The following is a 13,109-nucleotide window of genomic DNA, read 5'->3' as shown; positions in this document are numbered from 1 at the left end:
GACTGGTATTTGAGTCCACATTCTCTGGTAAGCATGATTACCATCCTTTGGTGGTGGATAATCATACCCTGGTGATTTTCATTGAATGTGAACATATGGACACTCTGGGTTGCTATCCACAGTGATCCACTAGGATCTGTAGAGTGGACATTTACTTGAACAACTTTTTGCACTGTATATACAACTTTGCACTTTGATGTTTGTTAGTGTCCATTCATTTGGACTTTTGGCATATAGAGTATATTCACATTGTCTTGTTTGCATTTACAAGGTTTGCACTTGGTATGTTTTATATAGCGCAGCACTTGTTTATTTATTTCATCATATTAATAAGCTTATTCACTCAAAACATATATTTATTAAATGAATGTCTGGAAACCATTATAATATAATATAAACAGTGCAGCACTTGTTTTTCTATTTGGTTAGTTACACAATGTTTCGTCAGTCGTGGGGCTAGCAGTTTTGAGTTCTTGATTAATAGCGCAGTATTTATTGTATTGGATTTATTTATATGATGGCCCTTTTTCATGTCTTGATAATTAAAGATCGGCATTCTGCAACGATCTCAACATTTTTGAATTGAATTTCTCAGATTCGTTCACAAGTTGCTGATATTTTGGATCAAAGTATCAGTGAAATTGATCATTTTCGAAGTCATCTTTTAACAGCTCATAAAACTAGTGCAATACAAGAAGAAAATGAGGTATGTCAAGTTACCAAAATAAATGATATATTGTTTCAGTTTTGTATTGTTTTGCATGTAAAGCTTTTAAACAGTCTTCCATCAAAAAAAGAGAAGTATTCCTCAGCTTAAAGCCCATCTCTGAGGAAAGAAAAAAGTGCTTCCTTCCAGAGGGGCTGTTTCTGAACCAAAAAAGGCTTAAATGCTCATTTAGGTCTAAGGCAGTGATGGGAACCTTGGCACCCCAGATGTTTTGAAACTACATTTCCCATGATGCTCAACTTCACTGCAGGGTGCATGAGCATCATGGGAAATGTAGTTCCAAATCATCTGGGGTGCCAAGGTTCACCATCATTGGTCTAGGGGCACCTAAAAGCAGTTTTACTTACACAATCCCCTGGCAGCCAGTGCTCTGCTTTCCTCCCCTATGCTTTGGCAAAATACTGTCTCTCCACATTCTCATGTTCAATGCAGGACTATGGGCTCTATATTGATCTTGATGACATGCAGGATCTTACAACACAGGGGAGTCTACCGAAGCAGGGAATCGGATAGGTAAAACTGCTTTTGGTGGCCCCATGGACCTAAATGAGTGTTTAACCTTTGCTTTAAAGTAAGTCTAGCACAAGCTATTCAAACTTTTTATTGTAGCTTACAATTATTACATACTAAAAGTTATTCTTTTTAAACCGCTTTCACGCTGAGGCAATTTTCAGGCGTTTTAGCAAGCAGCATCTTTGGGGTGGGTTGGGAGCGCTTCCAAAAAAGCCCCTGCAAAACTGGACTTTTTACCTTTTTTAAGGTAAAATCCGCCCCGCTAGCGGCCGAAAAGCGTCGCTAAAAAGCACAGCAGTAGTGTGAAAGGGGTCTTAGTGAAATTGCTGACGTAAATGCCACATACTTAGACTAATCAAAATAAGCATATGATTAAAAGTGCTCAAGCAACAGTTGTCTTTGGGAATAGCTGATATCAAAACCATCAATTAACACACACATTTAGACAGCTGAACTTTTATTTAAATTCTGATTTAATTCTGCCCCTGGGAGTCTAATTGTTAATTGGTGGGGCTCACCGACCAATAAGGAGGAAGAAGGAGTAAACTTTCTTGAATTTTACAAACTTTTCGTGTAAATTTCCCCTTATCTCATGATCTACTGTTCATATATTTGAAGTTTATTTTAAGGACTCTAGTGAAAAAGAATCACTTTTATAAATGTATCTCCCAAAAACAGACATGTAGACCCTTTAACAGGAATGCAGACTAAACTACAACTCACTGTAGATCAATCTTAGACCGTCTGGGGAAGCTTCTATTCTTAGGTTGTCAACGCTATCTCAGGTTCTGTCTATGTAGTAAAAGCTTTGTCACCCTGGGATGCTGGCTTCCTTTGTGGGTTTAAACTGATGTGCCAGAGCACAGTGTGCTAAAAACCAATTTCACTGTCTTGTGTGTTGAAAATAATATCCAAGTTTGTTGAATTTGGTTTCTTGGTTTGAATCCCAAGCAGGGCACCTGCATGGAGTTTGCTTGTTCTCCCGGTGCTTTTGTGGGTTTCCTCTGGATACTCTGAATTTATCTCACAATCCAAAGACTGGCTGGTAGCTTAATTGTCACCCTATCTGAAATTGTTCCTTGTATGTGTAAGTATACATGTGAGATAGGGGCCTTAGATCGTAAGCTCCTTGAGGGCTGGGACTGTTGTGAATGTACAATATTTAAAGCGCAGTGTAAATTGTCAGTGCTATATATATACTTGTAATAATACATATATACGTGGCACTTTCAAAGCAAAGGGAAAGTGCTAGAATCTCTCAGGATATCTCAGGAACATGTTTGTACTTTTGCAAAAAAGCGTATTAATATTTTCACATACCTTCCATTAATACCAACCAGTCCCACTCATGTAACCCTCTGGGCAGCCAAACTCTGTCAATTTCTAGAACAGTCTCATTATTTAGCTATACCAAGGCGCTTGGAACAAGATAACCTTTCACATGTTTCCACACATTCATGTTTAGCCCGTTTCCCCCGAAAATAAGACCTAGCGTGTTTGTCGTGATGGCTGCAATATAAGCCCTACCCCCCAAATAAGCCCTACCCTGTTTCCCCAAAAATAAGCCCTACCCTGAAAATAAGACCTACAAGGACTTTAACTAGGGCTTATTTGGGAGGTAGGGCTTATATTGCAGCCATCACCAACAATCAGGCTAGGTCTTATTTTCGGGGAAACAGGGTATTAACTCTACAGGATTGGAGATGCTGAGAAGAACAAGCATGTAGCTTGACTGAAGCCATGTTTGAAATTCTCCCGTATAAGTTCACCCTACGTTCTTTTACTGAAACTGTCCACCTAAGAAAGTTACAGCCTTAGTTATTGAGTAATTGACAACAGCTCGATTGACCTGTAGAACAGGGACCAGCAGACATAACACAGCCCCACCTGAGCTGGCCTTGTGACTCTAAAAAGCTAAAACACAGATATACAAATGTGAAAAAAGCCGCCTTGAGGTACATAGTCCTCAAATCATTAAAATATAAGTTGGCTTAAAAAAAAAGTATTTGTTCTTTAGCAGGAGATTTTTTTTCTTTTATATTCAGTGTTTGTCTTAATTTTCTTCTTTGTAATGTTTTGAACAGCTAAAAAGAAATGTGAATAAATAGGGGTCGATTTACCAAAGGAAAGTAGTCTATTTACTTTGCAAGGGAAATTTCACTTTGCAAGAGAACCTTCCCCTGGCTTTATGAATGTGGTGTAAAACTACTTTGCAAAGAATACCCAGTCACTTGAAAGGAAAATAAGGATGCAACTGCTGGCCATCTTTTCTATAACCCTACCCACTCTGTGAGTCCTCTATATTTTGCTAGTGTCCTACCTAAAGTGACCTCTTTCCCTTCATGGAGAAATCACTCTTAGCTTCCCCACTTTTATATTTTTCTTTATTATTTTATCTTTGATTTTTTTTCATCAACTCCCCACTGCCTTGTAATGCCACAAAAGGAAGCAGTGCAACCTAGACCCCTCCCGATGGGGATGGCCTGTAATGTTGCTGGATCCTGCGTGGTCACTCACCTTGACGCGTAGTGCAACATGTGTAGTCAGCCATAGGGTGCCATACAGGTTCAGGGCCGTGGCTCATCCCTATGGATCCCAGGCTCCAAAAGCACCTTTTGGGGTATGCCTACTGTGACTGGTAAAGTTGGAATTTATGACGTGAACAGGTAAGACAGGTTCCCCCGTCATATTTGAATTGTAATCACTACAGTGTAAACGTTTTCAGTTTGATGCTAAAACCCAACCATGGATTACTAGGTGTGATATTGCACCACAGATCGCACAATTGTTTTTTGTTTTTTTTTGCTTGCACGTGTTTGGATAATAAAAGTCAATGGAACTTCACCTAATTCACTAAGCTAAGGGAAACTTCCCTTGCAAAATAAATAGCCTTTTTTTCTTCAGTAATTTAACCCCATTGTATGTAGTAAACATTTGACATCAATTTTATGAGTAAGTTCCAATGTTTTTTTATCATTTCAGAGTAATGACCTCATCTATGGTGCAGTCAAAGAGCAATGTACTGAAAATATTGAAGATGAAGTTTGTGAAGGCAAACATAATTTATTGCATCAGGCAGTTGAATTGCCATTGATTGTAACCTCAGAACAGTTGAGTACACTGGATTCCATTAGACCATCATCAGACAGGGATCAGAATTCACCTATAAATATGGACACACAGCAGAACCATAACCTGCAAAACACTAATACAGACTACTGCAAACCAGCTGATTCAAATGCTTCATTTGAAAGCGAGGGAATCGACTGTTGGAGACAATATTTGTATTCTTCACTTATAAGGGGGACTGAAGAAGTAGACTTTGAAAGTTTAAGCATATCTGATAGCACCTTTAATGTAAATGAAAGTGGTCTGCTGAGTAGTACAATGAAAAATAGTGAATTTGAAGACATTATACAAGATAACACACTACAATACATTACAGACTTTATACAACCCTGTGATCTCAATTACTTTAGTCCTGAGTGTAAGGAAAATGAGTCAACACTAGAAAAAACTGAAGATAATAGGAACACATCTGATAATGAAAATCTTGACAAATTGTGTAAAAGCATGCATGAAGGAACAGCAGGGTTAAAAACTTTAAGTATTGCAGATGAGGTGAAAATCCCAAACCACCTTGAAAGTAAGGCATTTCAGAAAGTTTTAAGAGAACTGCATACTGATTCAGAGTTCTTAAGCTCTGAAAATCTCCAGTGCAGAGAACAAATCAACAAGCTCAGAACTGAAAAATCCTCCCTTCATGTACAGTTATCCATGGTAGAGCAAAAGGCAGGGGTGTATCATCAGCAAGCAAAAGCTCTGACTGACAAATGTGAAAAACTTTTTAAGCAAAAGAAACAAATTCAAGATGAAAGCAACCAGCTAATGCTTGAGAAGCAGTTACTGGCAAAAGAAATAGAGCTATTGAAAGAAGAAAAAGATAAGTTTCTTAAAGACTTAGCAGCAGCCAATACTGAAAAAGAAGAGCTCATAAAAAAGTTAGAGTCCTTACAGAAAACAGCGTTGTCTTACGCTAGAGAAAAAGAAGAGATACACCACTTATGGAACGAGACATTAATGGAAAATTATAACCTCAGGAGAGAAAAAGAAGAACGTAGAGACCAGAACCTAGAGGTAGGGCCAAAGATGTTTTTTAAGCAGATTTGCAAACCTATAGGAAGGGTTTAGGAAGCCTATAATTTCAGGAGTAATTTTTGTTCCAGCCCAGAGTAATAGTTTACCTTGCTGCTATAAGACAATGTGTAAGAAATGTCCGGGATTTTAAAGCCATTGTTCTCTGCCAGTGATTAGTTGGAAATTTCTGGTCCAACTCCCTTTCTCAAAGTTTCATTGTGTGCATATTACCTAGCTGGGCCCGTTTGTTGATGGGTAGGCACGTGGAGAAGAATAACCCAGGGTAATTGTTCCCAATAGGTCACTGGAGTTTAGGGTCTATAGCTAGATATATTTGTATCCATTGGTAGTGTGGGACTACCAATGGCTCAGTTGTTCCAGCACCGTTGCTTTATAATAGTAGAATGCATTAAGGATTCCCATACCAGAAGAGGCCTTAGACCTGCCTTTTCAACAACCTTTTCAACAAAAATTAAGGTGGAAAGGGGCTACGCTTGTCTAGTGCCAATAGTAATGATTTTGAAAGGTGTGCATAGCAGCCCTGTAGTGTAAACATTGGCTCTGGATGTAATGTAAAGAACCTGGATAGCAGAGCCGATGAAATTTGAGACTAATTTTAACTTGGACATCTTTTGGCTATCCCCTGTGTTCTTAGATTCATGTAGAGAAGGTATCCAACCAGTACCATCTGGAACCTGATGACCTATTTGGTCTTAATCAGCTGAGGTTGTCTTCCAACCAAGTGGATATGATCTTGGCATAGGTTTTAATATTGGTGTTGAGAAATTATTTTTGAAGATAATTTGCAGGGGTCATCAGAGCTTTGCCTGGCTTAAGAATAGTAAGTGTTAGAGCCTCCAACACCTCATTAGTTAAGTCATCCCTGTGGGCCTTATATTCTCTTTTACCATTTTTTTTTTTTTAACTCACTAGGTGAGAATCAGCTTTTTGCTGCAGGTGTAAAAGTTCAGCATGCATTTTTCCAAGTAAAAGTCATACTGATTAATAAAAGAAAGGCTGATCGTATGTCTCTGTGCTCTGTTATCTATCCCTTATCAGTAAAATTACACTCATTATTAAAGTGATTCTAAAGTCTTAATGTTTTTTACCTTAATGCATTTGCTGCATTAACCACTTGCTTACTGGGCACATATACCCCCTTCCTGCCCAGGCCAATTTTCAGCTCTGTCACTATTTGAATGTCAATTGCACAGTCATGCTACAGCATACCCATATGAATTTTTTATCTCTTTTTTTTTCACACAAATATAGCTTTATTTTGGTGGTATTTAATCACCACTGGGTTTTTACATTTTTGCTAAACAAAAAAAAAGACCGAAAATTAGGAAAAAAGCAAAACAGTTTTCATAGTTTTTTTATAAAATTTTGCAAAAAGTTTATTTTTCTCCTTCATTGATGTGCGCTCATCAGGCTGCATTGATGGGCACTGATAGGCTGCACTAAAAGGCTTCGCTGATAAAGCGCCACTGATAGGCACTGATAGGTGGCACTGATGGGCACTGATCAGGAGGCACTGATAGGTGACACTGATGGATACTGGTAGGTGGCACTGATGATGAGACACTGATCAGCACTGGTGGGCACTGATAGGTGGCACTGGTGGGCACTGATAGGTGGCACTGATAGGTTTCGCTAATTGGCAGCAGTAATGGTCACTGATAGGTGGCACTGGTTAGCAGCACTTGTGTTTACTGAGTGGGACTGATGTCCCTGTTACAAAAGCCAGTAATCTCCAATTACTGGCTTCTGTTTACATCATGTGATCAGCAGTCATTGGCTATCAGTTGATCACATGTTAAGGGGTTGGGATCGGCCCTTTACTCCGATCTGTGATCAGCCGAGTCCCAAGGACTTGGTAATCACAGGGGGTACGTGGGCAGTGCGAGCATCGGAAGACGTCCATGTACGCCCTCCCGGCAATCTAAGCCTGAGCTGTAGCCGTCTTTTGGCTATAGTGCAGGCACCAACTGGGAAAAGGAAAAAACACTGTAATAATACTAGTTTCCGCCCCTTCCTGTCCCTAAATACCCTTCTGCTCTTTTGATCCATCGTGTGCCTACCTACACCACAGGCAGCAGCGGGAGCCATTGGCTTCTGCTGTTGTCATCCAAATCCTGTGAGGGGTGATCAGGGGGAGTGGTCTACCTATGCTGTATGTGTCTGTGGAACGTGCCTGCATGAGAGAAAGAGTGGAGAGCACTGGCGAGGGACTCCAGAAGAGGAGGTAAGGTGCAATACTGGTGCACGGAGCAGGCAAGTATAACATGTTTTTTATTTTATTGAAAAACAAATAACAACTTTAATATCACTTTAAAATCTTCTAGTGTGTCAGTTAGACCCCTTTCACACTGGGGCGTTTTTCAGGTGTTTTTCAAGCGCTTTAGCGTTAAGAAAAGCGCCTGTAAAGCGCTTGAAAGAAGCCTCATCTGCAGTCCCAATGTGAAAGCCCAAGTGCTTTAAGAATCCTTTCACAATGTCAGCGCCCGAAAAACGCTCGTAAAGCGCTGCTTAAACTAGCAGCGCTTTACCAGCGTTTTTCGAGCGTTATTGGGGCGCCTTTAACCCCTGCTAGTGGCCAAATAAAGGGTTAAAAGCGCCCACAAAACGCTGCCAGTAGCGTTTTTCTGGCGTTTTACAGGCGCTTCCCATTGATTTCAATGGGAAGGGGCACTTTAGGAGCGTTGTATTCACCGCTCCAAAAGCGCTGCAAAGAAGCTGCTTGCAGGACTTTTTTTGACGCCCTGCCAGCGCAGCGCCTTGGTGTGAAAGCGCTCGGGCTTTTACATTGGGATTGCAGTTGCGGCTTCTTTCAGGCGTATTTTTTAACGCTAAAGAGCATGAAAAACGCCTGAAAAACGCCCCAGTGTGAAAGGGGTCTAAAGCTCCATGCACACTAGTGTTTAATTTAAGCTAAAAAAAACTCTGGAAAAATCACTGGATAAAAAAACACTGACAATAGATTTTTGTAGTAGTGTTTTAGCAGCGTTTTAGGAGCATTAGCATTTTATTGGCATTTTTGCAGTAAAAGGGTAAAAATAGCCCAAAAAAAATGCTATTAATGGTGTTTAGGAGCATTTCTGCTGGGAAAACACTCCAAGAAACTCTACAAAAACAAACAAAAAAAAAAGGCTCCTAGACGCTGAAGCTCAAAAAATGCTAATAGCCTAAAGTGGTCTGCATGGACAAATAGGATAACACTATTTAGCTTCTAGGAGCTTAAAAAAAAAGAAGCAATAACAGCTTCTAGGAGCTTAAAAAAACACTAGTGTGTATGGAGCCTAAAGCTAGTGGAATCTGTAATGTGTTGCATTCTAATAATTTTGGGTTCCAAGTTTTATTAATATACCATAACATATTCGTTATGAGTATTCTATAAAAGATGAACCGCTTCCTGACCGCCTCACGCAGATGTACTGCGGCAGAAGGGCACATACAGGCAGATCAACGTACCAGTACGTTACCCTTTAAGAGGTGGTGCGCGCCGGGAGATCCATGACCGCGATCGCGGGTCCCGCGGACCCGATGTCCACGGCGATACCCACGGTCGTCTCATGGTGAGGAAGAATGGGGAGATGCTAATGTAAACAAACATCTCCTCGTTCTGCCTAGTGATACTGTCACTGATCAGCTCTCCCTGTAATAGGGAGTCTCTGATTGGATATCACAGTGATCAGTCACTGTAAAGCCCGCCCCTGTGTTTCTCTCTATCTGTGAATGTAGAGGAAAGATGCATTGGGGGTTATTTACTAAAGGAAAATCCACTTTGCACTGCAAGTGCACTTGCAAATAATGTCACTGTAGATCAGAGGGGAACATGCAAGGAAAATAAAAAACAGCATTTTAGCTTGCACAAGATTGGATGATAAAATCAGCAGAGCTTCCACTCATTTCAGATCTACCCCTTAGATTTAAAGCAACTGCACTTCCAAGTGCACTTTCAGTGCAAAGAGGATTTGCCTTTTGTAAATAACCCCCAATGCATCTCTCTCTCTGCTTGCATAAACAACTGTGTGTAAAATAATAATAATAAAATAATATAAAATAAAGAAAAAATACCTAAATCAAGGTTTGATCTAGATTAATGCCAGGGTTAGTATTTGGGTCAAGTAAGGGTCAAAGATCATGAACAGTATATATTGGGCAGGATTAAAACAAAAAATTAATTAATATCAGTGTCATTGGGGGTTATTTACTAAAAGAGAATCCACTTTGCACTGCAAGTGCCCTTTAAAGTCACTGTAGATCCGAGGAGGACATGCAAGGAAAATAAAAAAACAGCATTTTAGCTTGCTGATTGGATGAAAAATCAGCAGAGCTTCCACTCATTTCAGATCTACCCCTTAAATTTAGAACGACTGCACTACCAAGCGCACTTTCAGTGAAAAGTGGATTTGCCTTTTTTGTAAATAACCCCCAGTGTGTTTGTTTTAGGTAAGATAAAGAAAAAACAAAATGCGCACTATTGTTTCTGGGCTGTACTATGGGTACAAACAATAAATAACATAAACATATGTGGTATTGCTGTGATCATCAGGAGCAGGAGAATTTATTTTGAGTTGTTCATTGGTGGTAGGTTATGGCAGTAACAAGAAATATACAGCTACATTTTTTTTAAATATATTTTTTACTAGTGTAATAGTAGTATTGTATTGTGGTGTGATTGTTAATTCTCTCACCTAGAATCATATACCTGCCTCCATTATTACACTCAGTAAAAAGTGGTTGGTGAGCTTTGGTATAACATGCAAGCTAGCAGTAGGAGAAATTGCACTTGACTGCTTGAGGATGGGTTTTCTGGATGCATGTAATGTCATATTTCTCTGTGCTTGCTTCTCTTCATAGAATGGAACATTTAAATGGTCTATTCAGGCTTTTTACATTTAAAGAAGTTGATTTTAAGAGCCATCTAGGATTCATGAGGATGCTTGAAGTAGCCTAACATAACCGAGAAGAAATGGTGCCTCTAGGGTTTGACTTAAAGAATATCCGTGCTACATTAAAGGCATCAAAGGTACAAATAAGATGCCGTATACTGTAAGTAAAGTACAATAAGAGACAAAATTGCCCTTGTGAACTAAAGAGCAAAAATGTATAAACAGGGCTTGAACTCTATTGCCAAAACATTTAGTGAACAACTTTTAAAAGTTTAATATTTGTAAGAGTGGAAAGTGGAGCAGTGTCTGTAAGTTCTGGTCTTTTTTTAATAACAATTATGACCAACAATAAAGTTAGCTATAACTGATATACAGCAGTATATTGTGATATTGAAATCTAGTCCTGTGATACCTTTTGGAGGAAGTTTGGGGGAAGAAGTTCGAAGAATTCCTCATTCACGCCAAGTATTAATTGCTTCTCAGGGAATTTTAAAGAAATGATGCAACTCTGGTCATTGACTGGTAATTTAGGCTAAAGCCCCGTTCACACAAGCCGAATGTCAGGCAGCAACCGGCCAGCATTCAGCCCATGTGTACTGTAGTCGGTCCAAAAGCTGTTGAAGGGTCATGACTGAAAAAGGTCTGCGGACCGCCTCCCGATCAGTGCTCTCGGCCAATGCACAAAAGATCCATGCTGCTCACAGGTGAACTGGCTCCAAAGGCATGATCTCACTGCAGTGTGCTCGCCCAGTCACAGCTGAAGCAATAATGAAAGGAAAGTCAAGATTGCTGCACAACAAACTGGGATCCAAATGCCTTTACTCACAAAAAAACATACAAAATGTTACAAAAATATATATATATACAAGATAAAAACATGTAAAATAGTACAGCCAGACCCAAATGACGATATAAATAATTATATTCTCATACTTATCCATCAATAAGAGTTTAAGCTAAATTAAAAAACTAGACTATGAAAGAGATAAAGCCCAGGTAACAACATAAAATGAGAAAAAAAGAGGAAAGGAGCAACACCAATAAATGCTCTGCATGCTGAACTAGAAAAAAAAATAAAAAAACTGTTTTTATATTGTATATACAGTGGATATAAAAAGTCTACACACCCCTGTTTAAATGTCAGGTTTCTGTAATGTAAAAAAAAAAAGTAGACAAAGATAACAAATTTCAGAACTTTTTCCACCTTTAATGTGACCTATAAACTGTACAACTCAGTTAAACAACAAACTGAATCTTTTAGGTGGAGGGCAGTAGAAAAAAATGGTTGCATAAGTGTGCACACTCATAGACGAATACTTTGTTGAAGCACCTTTTGATTTTATTACAGCACCCAGTCTTTTTGGTTATCTATCTATCAGCATGGCACATCTTAACTTGGAAATATTTGCCCACTCTTCTTTGAAAAAACACTCCATATCTGTCAGATTGCGAGGGCATCTCCTGTGCATAGCCCTCTTCAGATCACCCCACAGATTTTCAATCAGATTCAGGTCTGGGCTTTGGCTGGCTCATTCCAAAGCTTTGATCTTCTTCTGTTGAAGCCATTCCTTTGTTGATTTGGATGTATGCTTTGGGTTGTTTTCATGCTGAAAGATAAAGTTCCTCTTCATGTTCAACTTTCTAGCAGAAGCCTGAAGGTTTTGTGCCAATGTTGACTGGTATTTGGAACTGCTCATAATTCCCTCTACCTTGACTAAAGCCCCTGTTCCAGCTGAATAAAAACAGCACCAAAGCATGATGCTGCCACCACCATGCTTCAGTGTGGGTATGGTGGTCTTTTGGTGATGTACAGTGTTGTTTTTGCGCCCACCAGCTAATCAGCATATCAGTCGGAGTGACGTTTCGTACTGCGCATGCGCAAACCCATTGGAGGCATTTTTCTGCAGGAAGCAGTATTCGACAGAACACCAAAAGTCATTTTCAGACACAATTACTTGTAATCTTGGCTATTCAGAAAGCATAATTGCTGATATATTCTGCACAGCTGGGTTTGAAAGGTTACTTATTTTTGCAGTAGTCAACACATGATTAAATAGCTCCTTCCAAAAGATAATTGCTATATGTTTTCTGCATACTGTATTACAAAAAATGTAATTTGGCAGTTTTTATAACAAAACATTTCCTTATGACAGAATACTTATTGTATCACATGGTTGTTTATTTTCAGAAAACACAGAAATACATGAAAACCAAAGAAGACCAGAGGATATAGTTTGCATTGTTTGAGAGATATTGTTAAACAAAAATAAATCAATTTTACTGTCTGTGTTTTCAATATCAAACATTTGATGAACTCTTGTTTTTCATTTCCATATATCAGCAATAGAAATCAAATAGGATAGTGAAAACATGATACTAACCCCAAATGGAATAAAAGGTTGGAATACAGAAGGAAGACTGGTGTCACCCAAATACATCTTTATTTACTTAACTTTACAACTAGAAGTTTTTTTGGGTGACTTTACATAAATCTACTACAGAATATAGCAGTCTACAATTATTAATCACAAAAATAGTATAATCCTATGTAACTGGATACATGCTTGCCTCCCGACTGTTCTCTCAAAGCGGCACAGAGGAAGTAGCTGGATAAAGAAGAACAAAGATGTATTTATGCAAAAAATGTGTGTGATCTGTTAAGGAAATGATTATATCCCTAGCTAAAAGTACCGTATAGTGTTAGTAGGTTTAATTTCTGCCTCCACATTTTCAACTCTGTCACCCAACTGCTTCTACATGCTTCCGGTGTTCATTTCGGCATCAAATTTCCATATAGTCATTAAAATTGTACAGGAATTTATACAGCACTCACAGTT

General features: G+C 39.0%; 1 protein-coding gene across 1 annotated transcript; it reads left to right on the top strand.

Annotated features, from left to right (window-relative positions):
- Positions 1-2,516: 2,516 nt before the first annotated feature.
- LOC143975896 (uncharacterized) lies at positions 2,517-12,644 on the top strand. Its single transcript, XM_077478443.1, has 4 exons — positions 2,517-2,540; positions 4,223-5,377; positions 10,241-10,409; positions 12,461-12,644. Exons 1-3 carry the CDS (start codon positions 2,517-2,519, stop codon positions 10,280-10,282), a joined length of 1,221 nt encoding a protein of 406 aa, XP_077334569.1. The 3' UTR covers positions 10,283-10,409; positions 12,461-12,644.
- The last annotated feature ends 465 nt before the right edge of the window (positions 12,645-13,109 follow it).

This window comes from Lithobates pipiens, unplaced genomic scaffold (genome assembly GCF_037356315.1).
Source record: "Lithobates pipiens isolate NorthernLeopardFrog02 unplaced genomic scaffold, aLitPip1_a1.2 Scaffold_13, whole genome shotgun sequence".
NCBI classification, from domain to species: domain Eukaryota; kingdom Metazoa; phylum Chordata; class Amphibia; order Anura; family Ranidae; genus Lithobates; species Lithobates pipiens.
This window is presented reverse-complemented; position numbering and strand designations above follow the sequence as displayed.